Source organism: Neocloeon triangulifer, unplaced genomic scaffold (assembly GCF_031216515.1).
Source record: "Neocloeon triangulifer isolate White Clay Creek 2 clone unplaced genomic scaffold, ASM3121651v1 ptg000006l, whole genome shotgun sequence".
NCBI classification, from domain to species: domain Eukaryota; kingdom Metazoa; phylum Arthropoda; class Insecta; order Ephemeroptera; family Baetidae; genus Neocloeon; species Neocloeon triangulifer.
Window position 1 is genome coordinate 1,578,261 of NW_026775549.1, and position 14,936 is coordinate 1,593,196.

Below are 14,936 nucleotides of genomic sequence, written 5' to 3' on the forward strand. Positions count from 1 at the left end.
TATCACAAAAATAATTTTATTTTGTTCCACAACTTCCTCAGTTTCATATGAAAATAAGTTAAAAATATTAATAAAAATTAATGAAACTAATTGGATTTCGCTGCAAAAGAAAAATTATTTATGCATAATTTTTTTGAATATTTTTCAATATTATTAATTTTTGTTAATTTATTTTCTTGTGATTTGCCGCATTTTCTTTTGATAAGGGTGGTGGCGGAGAAGGTTGGCCAACCACGAGCCATTGAAAAAGCAACGAGAGGGGGAAATGAGATTGTTGTTGCTGTCAGCTGGAGAGGGGAATTTTGCGATCGAGATTTCGAAAGTTTTTGATCCGATTGAAACTTTTGCAAATTGAAGCGTCACCGACTACACAACTGCATCAGGGTAACTAAAAATTTAGCTGAGCGTCAACCTTAATTATGTATTTACAGCACTGAACTGAGTTATAACTTCTTAGAAAGGGACGCTTGATTCTGTTATTAATTTAGAAATTATATGAATTAGCAGAACTACTGCATTTGTTTACATTTTTTGTCCATAGAGACGCTTGTAAAAATTGTGAAGACAATGGCCAGTGAAACTGAAAAGACGGAGGAGGAAATGTCCAGAAACACCAACACCAATTCAAGTAAAAAAGAAAGATTCATCGGCATACCAAAATTTATAAAATTGAAGTCTAAGAGAAATTTCTAAAATTTATTTCTTTAACTCATGAAATCTGTTGTTTTGCTAATTAGCTTATTTTTGTAGACGTTCACCAAGATGAGCTCATCATTCAGCAGCAGCGACAGATTGAAAAAGAGGTTTTCCTTTTAAATTGAAAAGGGGACGTTGGAAATTGCATGTCTTTTTTTTTAGATCTCAGATTCAACACCCTGTGTTGGTCCAAAAGAAGACCTGACCACCCTGGAGACCGAGTATTTGGAAGACAAAGTGTATCTGCAAAAGACTTCTGATTTAAAGAAAAAATACAAGTCTGTTCGAAGAACTCGACCAGACGGAAACTGCTTCTTCAGGGCTTTCAGCTACGCTTACATGGAACAACTGCTCAATGATCCCACTGAATACAAAAGGTTCAGAGATTTTTCTTATCAATCAAGTGGACTCACATTTCATTTTTAATTGTAGATTTCATGAAATAGCTGCCAAAAGTAAGGACGACCTGGTAACTCTTGGGTTTCCGAAATTCACAGTTGAGGACTTTCATGATACAGTAAGTGGACTTTGCAAATATAACAGTTACGTAGCAAATTGAACTTCTATATTTTAGTTCATGGATGTGCTGAGTTCCGCTGGACCTCCAGAACAAGAAACCTCAATGGAGGATCGTGTATCAAAACTGCACAAGTTGTTCAACGACCAAGGATTCTCAGACTACGTTGTTGTTTACTTGAGACTCATTACTTCTGGGCAGCTGCAGAAGGAGGCTGAGTTTTACCAGAACTTCATTGAGGGAGAGCGTGGTGTCAAAGATTTCTGCCACCAAGTAAGAGGGCATAATATTTTTGCTTAAAGCTTCAGTTAACTGTACTCTTTGGTTTTGAAGGAAGTCGAGCCTATGTTCAAGGAGAGTGACCACATCCACATCATTGCCCTGTCGTCAGCTCTGAACGTGGGAGTGCGAGTTGAGTACATGGATCGAGGCGAAGGATCCGAGGTGATGGCTCACGAATTCCCTGAAGGGTGTCAGCCAAGAGTGCACTTGCTGTACCGTCCTGGTCACTATGACATTCTGTATCCATGAGATGTTTCCCTAGTCTAGACTCCACTGAAAAAAATGCCTTCTCTAATATAATTTTGTAAAAATAAAAATAACCAACCTCTCCCTTTTAATGTAGGATTAATAAATTTGCTACCTACAACAATCAAAAATGTTTTTATAATAAGCAACTGTAGTAGAAAATAATCCGGAAGTAAAAAAAAAAATCAGTAGGCGCGATAAGTAAAAGTAATAACTAAATTTTTTCTTCCTGAGAAATTTTTATTTGTATTAAATTCAATTGGTTAAATCACATAATTTCAGATCTATGAATCTTTTCACGAGTACTTTCAAATAGCTTAATTCGATTCTTTTATTCTCTCAAACATGTCAAATATAGAAGTGAAAATTACATTGAGAGGGAATGGACAGCCAGTTCTAGCTGCCAAATTAAGCCTACTTGTTGGGCCATAAAAAAAATCAAACAGCCACATAACCTTTACATTCAATTTTAATCCCACAAATTAACTAAGGCATGTGTCTAAATGTTCGTTAATGCTGTCTTTGTGCACTTGAGTTCCACAAACAGGACAATCAACCTGATCTTTGTTCATCTGTGTTGGTTCATAAACAACCTCTTCATCTCCTAGCTCGATGAAGGAGTCGTGCAGATGTTGAACACAGTTTTCAATGTGTCTCTGTAGGGAATCCTTGTTGTAGTAAGCCAAACAAATGGGACATTGTTCCAAGTCTTTCTCGTCCTCTTCATCATCACTCAAAACAATCACCTCTGCCTCTGATGTGCTTTTGGTCACCTCGCTATCCTCTAAACTCATATTTTGAAGGCACTCTTCCAGGTGCGAATTCAGATCAGCTGCAGCACATGATTTGTTGCAAACAGGACAGTGGATTTGGTCCTTGTTGTCATCTGTCTTCTCAGTCTTTAACTTTTTCTTGGGTTGGTTCTCATCTTTTTTTGATGATTTGAATCTGTCTAGGAACTTTTGTCTGTCTTGGAGAACGTTTCCAGATGAGGTTGATGCAGATCCAATAGTTTTTCCTCTCCCTTGGAATGGAACAAAATTTGACATTGGTTTCTCCACCTTATTGGCAACTTGATCGTCGTCTTTTCTCTTGCCCGTAACCACCAATGTCTTGCCACCTCTATTTGCAGTTGCAGTTCCTCCTCCGACACCCCTTCGAGCACCACTGCCAGATCCAAAGTCGCCAAATCCTGAAATGTTGCTGGTTGGTGCAATTCCTGAACCATTCACTGGCCTTGTAACTTTGTTTGCGCCACTAGTGGACGCTGCAGGTCCATTCAGGCCGTTTACTGGGGAGGGTTTTTTTGTTGGGGCGCCTGAAGGGACAGCGGCACCTGATGTTTTAGATTTATCACTATTTGTTGTGTTGATGAACTTCCTGATGTCCCCTGATTTGCTTCCTGCATAAATTCTTGTTAAAATATTTGTATTACAAATTAAATTTCAGGTTACCGTTAGCCTTGGCATTGGTCTTGTTATTGTTCCTTTCCTTTTTCTCAGCCTCCAACTGCTTTTTCTTGGTGAATTCTTCAGGCTCTTGGATTTTGATAAATGTGCCTCCACAAGTTTTCTGGTGCTCAGCCCACCACAGGTCTCTCGGTCCAGGCACTCTGTTGCTGGCTCGTCTAACAAGACCGAAAAATGGTCTCCGGGTTTTGCATGGGCCTTCGCACCTCCAGACATGTTGCTGATAAACACGCACCTCTGCATGAAAGCTGTGGTAGATCTAAAAAAAGTGGCATTTTTAAAAAGAAAATGAATAGCTACAAACAATCAAATTACTGTAATTTTGCAGCCACTTTCTCCATTAATTCTATGCATGTGTTTCTGGAACTCTGGACCGTGGCCATCTCTGTCTCGATTGTTTGCAGTCACAAACAAATAAGCATGAATCATTTCGTGCTAGAAAAATTGTGTATGTATTATTTATTTCAGTAAATATATAAATTTAAAAACTACAGTATTACCAGAAGGGTTTCAACAAGATCTTTTCTCGGTCTCAACTTCAACAACGGAGCGCTCAGCCTGATCGAGCACAGACCACCTCTGCCCTCATAGCTGCAGACCCCAGCACACCTGTGTGTAAAGGTGTTGAGAAAAATTTCACAGGAAGCTTCCGAAGCTTCATATTAAATGCGTCATACAGGGTCATTCGAGGGCTCCATTTCACCTCCACCCCGTCTAGCTTCCCCCAGAAGAATTTATGGTTGAACTCGATAAACATGCCATGGACATCAGGGCAGGGATCGAGAAGCTCCCATTCATGAGACACAATCGAAGACATCTCTGCCAGTCACGATCAGTCTATTTGAGGTGAAAATTTCAGGAGTACATTATGCAAAATCACCACACACAGAAAATGATAAAAAAAAACCTAGACTTGCGACTTGGCTTTTTTAAATAAATACATACATAAAATTATTTGTACCGATTTGTACAATTTTTTTTTAAACATTTCAAGCATTAAAAAATTTTAAACATTCAAAACAAAAATGCAATTTGGTATTTGGTGCAAACCTGGTGCAAACCCTCTGCCGTGGCTAACGTCAGTGTCGTCAGTGGCCTTCTTTGTACAGTTATTTTCTTCTCTTTCTCTTCTCTCTGCTTTTGTTTTTAGTGTCGTTTCAACTTTTCAACATTCAACAGGTTTTTAGCGTCTTTTTGTCTTTGTTATGCTCCAAGTCCCAAATCCCGAGCCAAGATGCGGCAAGACGTGAGAGGTGACTGCTGAAGCTGATACAAATTCTGACTAGCCTTGAGCTCGCTTATAAAATTTTGAATATTCGCAATATTTACCTTTTTCGTACCGTCTTGCACAAGTAAAACGTCAAATTAAATTCTGGTAGGGATGGCGCGTGCGTATTGAAAGAACTCTAATAATTTCAGTTGGCAGCCCTGCGAATCAGAACGACCAACGCAACAAAAGACAAAAACATAAAACACCAAAAAACACACGTGTGAATTATATTGTGAATTAAAAAATTAATTGATTGTTGCAAAGTTATAAAGGAAACAGCAATTTTCACTTTTTTAGGATTTAGGTACGTTCAAAATTCAGCTAGCATAATTAAAAATCATTTTTCCATTTAATTGTGCACTTTCTGTAATTATGTATGCCACCATATTTTCTTAAAATAATACTGATTATTGATGCAATCTTTTATAATTGATGACGATTTTTCGTCCTTTCTAGATCATCAACTTTTTATGATCCGTGTGTCTCTTCGACGATTTTTCCACACCACCGTGCGCAGAGACAAGATCTTAAAAATGTCTCCTTACACCGATGCACATTTCCGCTGCAAAGAGGGCTGTGAAACCTTTGAGTTTACTTTCTTTTTGAAGCACGACACATTAAAAATATCCCGAAATTTCAATTTCAACCGAAGAATTACAGAGTCAGTTGGAGAATTTCAAAGCCGAGTCGTGGCCAGTCTGGAAAAATCAATTTCCAAGAAGAATAAAAAGAAATCGAAGGAAGGGCAGGCCAGTGCTGACGCCGTGAAGGTGCAGTTCAAAGTCGACGGGGAAGAGGCCGAAACAAGTGCAATTTGCAAAGATATGATGCTGAGCTCCAGCGGCGTGACAATGCATTTCCTTGACCTGAGCTACAAAATCCAAATCAATTCTCCAGTTGTCAATGCCATAGCGCTGCCTGAATCGATTCTTGCTGGTTTTCCTGTCTACCCGTCGAAATTGGATGTGGACTATGCTGAGCGACAAGACTGTCAACTCATCTGGTTTCGTTCGGTTAAAAAATTAAGCGAGTCAGAAAACAAAGAGCAGGCCAAATACGAACAAGTGGCCACAGGATACAGCTACATCCCCATCGCAGATGACATTGGGCATGCCATCAAGCTGAGGTGTGAACCTGTGAAAGGAGACCTGAAGGGTCCAGCTATGGAATGCGTGGCCAAAAACGTTATTTCAGCAGGTCCTGGTCATTGTCCCTTCCAAACGAGGCATCTCTTCACTCAAGATTTTTTAAGTGGCTCAAAGTATTAGAAAAATTGTAAATTTTTGCCTGTTATTAATCCATTCATTATTTTTCAGGTTTCGCATAATGACCTACAATATCTTAGCTGATTTTTATACTGACTCTGATTATTCTCGAGAAGTTCTTTTCCCCTACTGCCCACCCTATGCACTAGATATTGATTACAGGAAGCAACTCATTTTGAAAGAGATAATCGGCTACAAGGCTGATCTCATTTGCTTGCAAGAAGTGGACCACAAAGTTTTTGACGTCGACCTGGAACCTGTTTTAGGCAGTGAAGGCTACTCTGGCACCTTTAATAGAAAAGGAGGCCAGGTTAGTGAGGGGATCGCTTGTTTCTATCGCAACAGCACATTCATGTAATGATTTAATTTAGCTGCGTAATCCCTTCTAATGTTTCATAAATAGTTTAGAGCATCAAGAGTGTCTAAATCTGAGTCAGGAAATCACTGAAAATCCACTGTTCGCTGTAATCCATGAAGCCATAATTAAAAATGAAGCATTAAAATCAAGAATTTTAGACAGGGGCTCAGTTCTTCAAGTATGTTAAAAATTTTAAATTTAATATTTATCAAAGTAACATGTTCTAAAAAATAGTTAGTTGTTCTTCGTCACGCTGCTTCTAATCACATCTTAGTCATTGGGATAACACACCTTTATTTCCACCCGGATGCTGATCACGTTCGACTTTTGCAAGCAGCAACTTGTCTCAGCATTTTGCAGCACAAACATAAATTACTATCAGAAAGGGTACGTTATTTGTAAATATTTTTCAAATATTAATTTTTCTTATACAGGATAAATGCTCTTTGATACTTTGTGGAGACTTCAACAGCACACCGCCGTTTGGTGTTTATAAATTCATGACGGAAGGATTTATTCCAAAAGATTACCCAGATTGGAAGAGCAGTAAGTTGATTTTATTTTTTCATAAAGGACTTTTATATTTAAATTAATTTTTAGATGAAAATGAGGTTGTCGAAGGACTAGAATTAGATCACAGCATGAAGCTGGAAAGTGCTTGTGGCTGTCCGAAGTACACAAACTTCACTGTGGGATTTGCTGACTGCCTGGACTACATTTTCTACCAGACTGACAACCTGAGAGTTACGCAAGTAGTTCCTTTTCCCAGTGACGAAGAACTGCAGGAGCACACAGCTATACCCAGTGTTGTGCAACCCTCAGACCATGTGGCCCTGATTGCGGACTTGGAAATAACACACGAGTGATTCCAATTTTAAGATTACTCTTTATGCCAATACAAAAATAGGAATGTTACGACAAAATGGCGACAGACCTGCGGGACACCGCACAGCTGACGTTGTCCAGCGAAGCCCATCTTTTCTGAGCCGAGATTTGGCTGTTGACGATGCCGCCCACCACACGGTCTTCTGCTATGCGACTCATCGCCTCCAGTTTCTGTGCCCGTGAGCGACTGAGTGGCTCAGCCGGAAAGGCGAGTTCGTTGGCTTCAGCCAGGGTTCGTAGATCAAAGTAGTATTTTGCATACACACTGGAGGGCACGTTGATGTTGAACTGAAGCATCTCCAAAAACTGGCGCTCCAGCTCATTCCTAAATGATTTGGAATTTGGAATCTGTTTACTTTTTCGTGGTAATAAAAAGGGCTTCTTACATGTTTTCGACCGTAATGTCCTTCAATATTTGGCAATAATCCACATTCCAGACAGCCTGATCATCCCATACTTTAGACGCTAGCAATATAGCTCCAAGTACAATTCGTTTCCAAGAACCAGGCGTTATGTCTATCTCAGCATACGTTAGCAACCTGTAAAAAGTAAAAAATTCTATAAAAGACGATAGGGAATTTTTGCACAAAGTGTTGTCCGATTTGAATTGTAAATTTCAAAATACTATTCTATGGAGGATACTTATATTGATTATAACTATATGCAACCTGCTCTGTAGAAAATTTTACTAGAACATTTAAATAAGCTTTGTGCAACCAAAATTTATACCATTGCTTGAAAAAATTCACATTTCTTAAAAAATTTAAGTAGTAACTTCTTTAAAAAAAAAAAAAAAAAATACCTTTCCAAGTACACTAATGTGATAATGGCACACTCTGCTGTTAGTTGTGCGGCATTGAATAGTGTCCGAACAAATTTGTAGATTTGCCTGTGTTCGGGATTGTGTCTGTCGTAATCATCTGGGACGCAGTCCTTCTAAAATTCAATCGGTTCAATTATTGACTCTCACAAGAGGAGAAATGCGCACCGTCAATGGATGAAGCTTCTCATCAAAAATATCTAGATGTTTATTTGAGGTCCTGTTCTTTATATGGAAGTAAATGGCAAGGGCGACGCACTTAACAGTGCTCTTAAGGTTCGGTTGAGAGACGGTGCTGTCATCGAGAAATATCGTAGAGCAAGACGAGCTTTTCTTCATGGGCCGAGATTCAAACAACTGTAAATTAAAAGACTGTTAGTTTGCCCAACGACACTGCTGATAACCTTTCTTACGTGATTCTGGCTCTTTTTCCTGACTAGTCCATCTGCAAGAGGGAAAAAAATCGAAGGCGAATTGTTAATAATTTATGTGCTGACACTCGCCCTAAAAGGTCTTACTTTGAATGGAGGCCTTCGAGCGCTCCATAAAAATAGTGCCGGCTCGGGGGTGAGATGAGGGGTCAGTGTCCCATTCCTCAGGTTCTCGCTCGCTTATGTGCTGAAGGTTGCCGACACTCTCTTCGTGGTTCGGTGCCAATTCGTCAAAACCTCGCCGACCGCCCGCCTGGCCTGCGGCCGCCGCCCCCTCCTTGCGGGTCACTTGGGGGCTGGCGTAGACGCAGCAGCTGTGTTTGTTGCCCATGGCCTCAACTCATTGCCTGCACCGCCGTGGATCTACCTTCGCTGGTGTTTGTACTGATAGCGAGGACAGAACGGAGTCTTACATTCGAGAGAGGCAGGGTAAATATTTAACGAGATGACAGGAACCACCACCTACTGTATTTCGGTGGCCATCTTAGAGTCACTGCCAACTTTTCAAGAACTGGACTAGCAACTTTCTCGTTCATTTATTTTGCTTCCGTGGTATCAGACGACCTTGGAAAAAAGCTAGCTATTTTAATAAGCATGAAAGTGGATTCGGAGTGTAAAAATCGGCATTATCCATTAATTTTTTTATAAAAAAAACTTAATTTTGTTTCTCAATGTGGATTAAAATTTTATTTAATTGCGAATTTTAATAAAATTCAAATGTTTGGCTTTCTGTTAGGTTGGTATGAATTTGCGTCGACGACTTTTTCGGGACCGCTTTGCAGAGCTTACGACCAATGAGCGTTGTGGGAAGTAGCGTGAAATGAAACACTGGTACGCAGGCTTTTGCACATGAGACTCGGGAGATCCTTGCCCTCCCCAGCCAACAGCAGCGATTGGCCTAGAAGTTTCTTCGATCGCTCTTTTTACACAACAAGCATGGCGGACCCAGTCGAAATGGATTTGGATGTGATTGAAGTCCCTATCGAGGAACCCGTCATCAGCAGAGAAGAGTGAGTTGGAATACTATTAAAACAATGCCTAGACGTGTTAGAATTAAAAAATTCATTTAAAATGTGTCCATTGTGATTCTCTGTGACGAATTTTCCGATCTAATTTCCAGACAGGGAGAGATCCAAAAACTCGCAGGCAACGATAAATACAGACTCAAGGACTACAAAGGCGCACTTGCCTCTTATACCAAGGCCATCGGTGTGTATACTATCTTAAATCATTATTGCATTGCCATCTTAACCCTTAATCTTTAGAGTGGTGCCCCAACAATGTCAACTATCTGGGAAATAGATCGGCTTGCTTGCTCATGCTGAGTGATTACAATGGTGCTCTAGCTGATGCCAAACTAGCTGTTGATTTGGACCCAACTTACATTAAGGTGGGCATAGTTAGCAATTTTTATAATTTTATTTTTAAAACATATATCTCTTTTTAGGGTTTTCAAAGAGCAGCTAAATGTTGCATTGCTTTAGGAGACATTGTATCTGCAGAGACTACGATTTCGCGAGCTGTCGAAATCGAACCAGACAGCCAGTCTTTCAATGCAGAAAAGAGCAGCATTGAAACCTTAAAGCACCACATAGAAGATGCTAGAAAGTCGCAAGAGAAAGGCGATTACAGAAGAGTAAGCCAAAGTTAGCAATGCGTAAACAATTGGATTTAATTATAACTTGTTGCTCTAGGTGGTGTATTGTATGGACCGATGCATTGCCATCTCCCCAGCTTGTCCGCAATTCCGTCTTTGGAAAGCCGAGTCCTTGGCCTACCTCGGACGATTCCAGGAAGGAGAAGAGCTTGCCAATGAAGTACTTTCAAAAGATAAGAGTAACGTTGAAGCAATCTATGTGCGAGGACTCTGTCTGTATTATCAAGACAATGTGGACAAAGCCATTCAGCATTTCCAGACTGTGTTGCGGTTGGCACCAGATCTTCAAAAGGCTAAGGATGTTTACAAACGTTGCAAAATGTTGAGGCAGCTGAAGGATGAAGGCAATGACCTGTTCAGAAAAGGAATGCTCCTTGATGCTCTCGCCAAGTATACTTGCGCGCTTGAAGTTGACCCCTTGAACAAATCTGTAAATTCTAAAATTTACTTCAACCGAGCCACAGTATGCTCGAAGCTCAACAGACTCCAAGAATCCATTGCACACTGCACCAAAGCTTTGGAATTGGACCCAGAATATCAGAAGGCCTTGCTTAGGTAAGATGAATTATTTTAAATTTTTATAACAATAGTTTTTGCTCTAATTTAATTAGGCGAGCCAAGTGTTACATGGACCTTGAGCAATATGAGGATGCCGTGAAAGACTATGAAACCGTCTACAAGACAGACAAAAGTCGAGACGTTAAGAGATCGTTGCACGAAGCCAAGCTGGCCCTCAAGAAGTCAAAGAGGAAGGATTACTATAAGATTCTTGGAGTTGACAGGAATGCAGGCGAGGAGGAAATCAAGAAGGCGTACAAGAAGAAAGCTCTGGAGCATCACCCCGACCGCCATGCCCATGTTAGTGATGCTGAGAAGAAAGAGCACGAGAGGTTGTTCAAGGAGGTAGGCGAAGCTTATGGAGTACTTCTGGACCCCAAGAAGAGAGCTCGATACGACAACGGCCAAGATATGGAGGACGACATGATGGAAGGCGGCCACGGATTCAGCACTATGGACGCGACCAATTTGTTCAATGCTTTCTATGGTGGAGACATGCATGACGGCTTTGCATTCCAGTCTCACGGCTTCCCATCCAACTTCTCATTCCATTTTGGCTGATCTCCAGATTTTTATGTAACTTAATCACATGCTGCTAGCTAGTTCAGAAAAGAATCCATTTGAATTTGACAAGAATTGTATATGTTGTAATTTACAATTACGTGGAATTAAAATACAATTATTTGAATGATACTTAGATACTCAACTAATTTCACATCTTATTTCATTTTGGTTTCAACCCACATAAATCCCTTGTTGGACATAACTTGAAACCATCAAGACCTTTCGAGACTCAAGATTTAGTAGATGATGGGTCTCACTACTGAAAAAAGTAATAAGATTTTGAATTAATTCCATAACACAGCTGGACTTGTACATATAATCTAATCATTTCTTCATTTATTTGAGATGGTTCAACTTATATCAAGTAAAATGTTAGCACTTAAACGCTTTGAACTTCAATAAGATTTAATTTTTCTATTAGCATTGCTACAAAAATAAGGTCGCAATTTAATTTACAGTTTCTTATTACCGATTTATTGGATTTATTACTGTTGTGTGATTTGATTTGTTATGTTGGTAGCTGTTGCGAATGCGAACTCGCGATCCCTCCAGCCTCCAGCACTCAGCAGGCGGAGCGTCATTTGATTGTTGATCATCACCGGTTAAATGTTATTTTTCATTAATTATCCTTCATAGACCTGAGCCAGGCACAATTTTGTTGTCAAAATGGAGAAGGACAACAAGGTTCGGGTAAGATTACATCATTGAACCAAATCACAGGATTTCTGGCTTGTTCCTTGCTTGTCGAATATAACTTTGTTTACAGACTGCAAAATGGCAATTTGCCTCCGCATTCGCGTTTTTATTTGAAAACCAAAAATATAATTTTTTTTCTTACTTGATAAATAAATTTCTGTTCACTGCCATTATTTACACTACGTATTTAAAGTTCAATTATTTATGTATTTATAAATTAATAGAGATCGATCGACGATAAAAACAAAATCAGCATTGAATGGAAAAAGAGGGTTAAAGCAGAGTACATGAGACTGCGGCAAATCAAGCGCCACAAAAGAGCCGACGAAATCAAAGTTGCTTGGAATGAAAACAGGAAGAAAATGGCAGGTTAGTGTTCTATAAATATAATTTTTTATATTGCCGTTTCTTATTAATATGGAATTTAATTACTGTAGAAATTCTTCAAGAAGAGGAAAAGCGGTGGCAAGAAAGAAAGGTTCTGTGGCACTGCTCCAACGAGCCTCCCTTGCATCATTCAGTAATGAAAAAGGCAGAAATCACCACCAATGACGGGGATTTGCAGTCAAAGCCGATACGAATGATCAGTGCTGTTACTCCCATTCCAACAATGTACACGTGGGCACCAATTCAGCAGAATTTCATGGTCGAAGATGAAACTGTTCTTCACAACATTCCATACATGGGCGATGAAATTTTGGAGCAGGACGGTGCCTTTATTGAGGAGCTCATCAAGAATTACGATGGCAAAGTTCACGGGGATGACAGCTCTGGTTTCATTGACGACGAGCTATTTGTTGCACTAGTTGAAGCCCTCTTAGCATCACCAGTGGACGACACGAAGGTCAAAGATCCCAAGGCAAAACCTGAAAAGGCTGGAGACCCTTTTACAGCCATATTTCAAGCTATCTCCGCCGTTTTTCCGGACAAAGGGACACCTGAAGAGTTAAAAGACAAGTTTGTTTTTGTTAGCCAAAAGTTTTTCAATGATTTAATGTATTGTAATTAACAGGTATTTTGAGCTTACTGATAGAAGTCATTTGTCCACTCTGCCTCCTGAATGCACTCCTAATATCGACGGCCCAAAAGCGCAGTCGGTGCCTCGAGAGCAAACCATGCACTCGTTCCACACTCTATTCTGCAGGCGGTGCTTCAAATACGATTGTTTTTTGCATAGTTAGTTTTTATTCCTAGACTCCTTTTTGGCTTAATATGTTTATTTTATCCAAACAGGGCTGCAAGCTTCGCATCCTGGACCAAACTCCCAGAAAAGGAAGGGGCCAGATCTAAGACCATTTTCAGACCCTTGTGGAACTCATTGCTACATGAATTTGGTATTTGAATTAGAGCAAATATTTTTTTGATTTTAACATCTTATGTTTGTAGGATGGAATGAAAGAAAAACTTGTTGCTGAAAAAGCCAATGAAGAAGCTGAGGAAAAGGAAAAGAATGAGAAAGAAAAGGAGAAGGAAAGGGCTGACAAAGCATTAGTTGAAGAAAAAGATGACAAACTGAAGCCCAGTAAAGTACGCAAGAATGGTTCCCTTGATTCAGGAAATGAAGCGTCCTCCGAGGACAGCAATGACAGTGTCAAGAACAAGGAACTGAAGCGATCTAACAGCAAAAACGAAACACCAAAGGAGCAGCCGAGCAACAACAGCTCTTGTTTTTCTCTCATAGGGGCAATTGCACCAGGTGATCACCTTGAGTGGATTGGTGCAGACCAGAGTCTCTTCAGGGCGCTGCAGAAAGTTTTCCTCAACAACTACTGTGCCATCGCCCAAAACATGCTTACCAAAACCTGCCAGCAAGTGTACGAGTTTGCCCAGAAAGAAGCTGCTGACATTCCGTCTGAGGAATCATTGAAGGATCACACTCCCCCAAGGAAGAAGAAGAAGAAGCACCGCCTCTGGTCTATGCATTGTCGCAAGATTCAGCTCAAGAAGGACTCGAGCTCAAACCATGTCTATAACTTTGTTCCATGCGACCATCCCAATCTACCATGCGACCAAAACTGTCCCTGTGTGGGGGCTCAAAACTTCTGCGAAAAGTTTTGCCAGTGCAGCTCTGATTGTAAGTAAATTTAAATAATTTTTTTTTATTGACTCCTTAAATTTTGATTAGGTAAAAGCAATGATTATTTTAAGCAGTAAGACCTGTTCAGGTGTTGTTATTACTAAGGTTTAGGGAAATAGATGCTAAAAAATGAGCTTCTCATTATTTGCCACCTTAACAATTATTAATGAAGTTTTTTCATCCTTGGTAGAAACTTTCGTACAATTGAATTTTATTGAATAATTTTTTTTGCAATGAGACCCAATTTTTAGGAAAAATTTTGTAGATACCTTGTTATTTATTAAATTTTATTTTCTCTGAAGGCCAAAATCGGTTCCCTGGATGCCGCTGCAAGGCGCAGTGCAACACCAAGCAATGCCCGTGTTATTTGGCAGTCCGTGAATGCGATCCAGATTTGTGCCAAATGTGTGGTGCTGATCAGTTCGACACAACAAAGATTACCTGCCGCAACGTGAGCGTCCAGAGAGGACAACGTAAGTTTCTGAAAAAAAAATTTAAAATTATGCATGTCATTTTGCTTATTACAGATAAGCACTTGCTGATGGCGCCGTCAGACGTTGCTGGCTGGGGCATTTTCCTTAAGGAAAGCGCCCAGAAGAATGAGTTTATTTCAGAATATTGTGGAGAAATAATCTCACAAGATGAAGCTGATCGTCGAGGAAAGGTTTACGACAAGTACATGTGCAGCTTCCTCTTCAACCTGAACAACGACTTTGTGGTGGATGCTACAAGAAAGGGCAACAAAATTCGTTTTGCGAACCACTCCATCAACCCAAATTGTTATGCAAAGGTCATGATGGTGAACGGAGATCACAGGATTGGAATTTTTGCAAAGAGGGCTATTTTGCCCGGAGAGGAGCTCTTCTTTGACTACAGGTAAAAGTATTGACTTAAAACTATAGCTCAAAATCAATTTTTCTATTTTTTTTTAGATATGGACCAACTGAACAGTTGAAGTTTGTGGGAATTGAACGGGAAATGGAATTTCTGTAATTTATGACTATTGGCCTTGATTAGCCCTTATTTTATTAAATAACATTTAGTTTTTTTTTATCTTAAAAATTGTATTTTATTCCATTTATTCATTATTCTGCTACATACATCTTTTAATTATTATTAAGAGCTCAGCGGCCTTGTTCAGACAG

General features: G+C 39.8%; 5 protein-coding genes across 7 annotated transcripts; 3 read left to right on the forward strand and 2 right to left on the reverse strand.

The window, feature by feature from the left end:
• The first annotated feature begins 247 nt into the window (after positions 1-247).
• On the forward strand, positions 248-1,871 carry LOC132194521 (ubiquitin thioesterase otubain-like). Its single transcript, XM_059615837.1, has 7 exons — positions 248-384; positions 542-628; positions 751-803; positions 859-1,073; positions 1,129-1,213; positions 1,271-1,486; positions 1,547-1,871. The coding sequence occupies exons 2-7, from the start codon at positions 568-570 to the stop codon at positions 1,742-1,744; spliced, it is 828 nt and encodes a 275-aa protein (XP_059471820.1). The 5' UTR covers positions 248-384; positions 542-567; the 3' UTR covers positions 1,745-1,871.
• Positions 1,872-1,965: 94 nt separating this feature from the next.
• LOC132194519 (DNA-dependent metalloprotease dvc-1) lies at positions 1,966-4,644 on the reverse strand. Of its 2 annotated transcripts, XM_059615835.1 has the most exons (7): positions 4,540-4,644; positions 4,261-4,476; positions 3,888-4,047; positions 3,711-3,819; positions 3,526-3,645; positions 3,196-3,469; positions 1,966-3,143 (listed from the first exon to the last, which is right to left on the reverse strand). In XM_059615835.1, the coding sequence occupies exons 3-7, from the start codon at positions 4,025-4,027 to the stop codon at positions 2,224-2,226; spliced, it is 1,563 nt and encodes a 520-aa protein (XP_059471818.1). In that variant the 5' UTR covers positions 4,028-4,047; positions 4,261-4,476; positions 4,540-4,644; the 3' UTR covers positions 1,966-2,223. The 2 variants fall into 2 exon arrangements, with proteins under 2 accessions (XP_059471818.1, XP_059471817.1); XM_059615834.1 differs by lacking the exon at positions 4,540-4,644 and having other exon boundaries at positions 4,261-4,488.
• LOC132194518 (dnaJ homolog subfamily C member 7) lies at positions 4,645-11,151 on the forward strand. 2 transcript variants are annotated; one of them, XR_009441550.1, is made up of 8 exons: positions 4,645-4,784; positions 4,937-5,741; positions 5,797-6,099; positions 6,149-6,281; positions 6,338-6,490; positions 6,538-6,649; positions 6,704-9,249; positions 9,360-9,427. XR_009441550.1 is itself a non-coding variant. In XM_059615833.1 (6 exons), exons 1-6 carry the CDS (start codon positions 9,089-9,091, stop codon positions 11,013-11,015), a joined length of 1,590 nt encoding a protein of 529 aa, XP_059471816.1. In that variant the 5' UTR covers positions 9,076-9,088; the 3' UTR covers positions 11,016-11,151. The 2 variants fall into 2 exon arrangements, 1 of the variants encoding a protein (XP_059471816.1); XM_059615833.1 differs by lacking the exons at positions 4,645-4,784; positions 4,937-5,741; positions 5,797-6,099; ... (1 more) ...; positions 6,338-6,490; positions 6,538-6,649 and adding exons at positions 9,505-9,629; positions 9,687-9,875; positions 9,934-10,451; positions 10,508-11,151 and having other exon boundaries at positions 9,076-9,249; positions 9,360-9,448.
• On the reverse strand, positions 6,970-8,746 carry LOC132194520 (cyclin-Y). The gene is made up of 6 exons (XM_059615836.1): positions 8,327-8,746; positions 8,222-8,253; positions 7,977-8,165; positions 7,791-7,924; positions 7,375-7,527; positions 6,970-7,313 (listed from the first exon to the last, which is right to left on the reverse strand). The coding sequence occupies exons 1-6, from the start codon at positions 8,568-8,570 to the stop codon at positions 7,016-7,018; spliced, it is 1,050 nt and encodes a 349-aa protein (XP_059471819.1). The 5' UTR covers positions 8,571-8,746; the 3' UTR covers positions 6,970-7,015.
• A 409-nt stretch (positions 11,152-11,560) lies between the features above and the next one.
• Positions 11,561-14,853, forward strand: LOC132194150 (histone-lysine N-methyltransferase E(z)). Its single transcript, XM_059615265.1, has 9 exons — positions 11,561-11,708; positions 11,939-12,083; positions 12,152-12,671; positions 12,727-12,890; positions 12,948-13,048; positions 13,101-13,788; positions 14,094-14,264; positions 14,319-14,667; positions 14,724-14,853. The coding sequence occupies exons 1-9, from the start codon at positions 11,685-11,687 to the stop codon at positions 14,782-14,784; spliced, it is 2,223 nt and encodes a 740-aa protein (XP_059471248.1). The 5' UTR covers positions 11,561-11,684; the 3' UTR covers positions 14,785-14,853.
• The last annotated feature ends 83 nt before the right edge of the window (positions 14,854-14,936 follow it).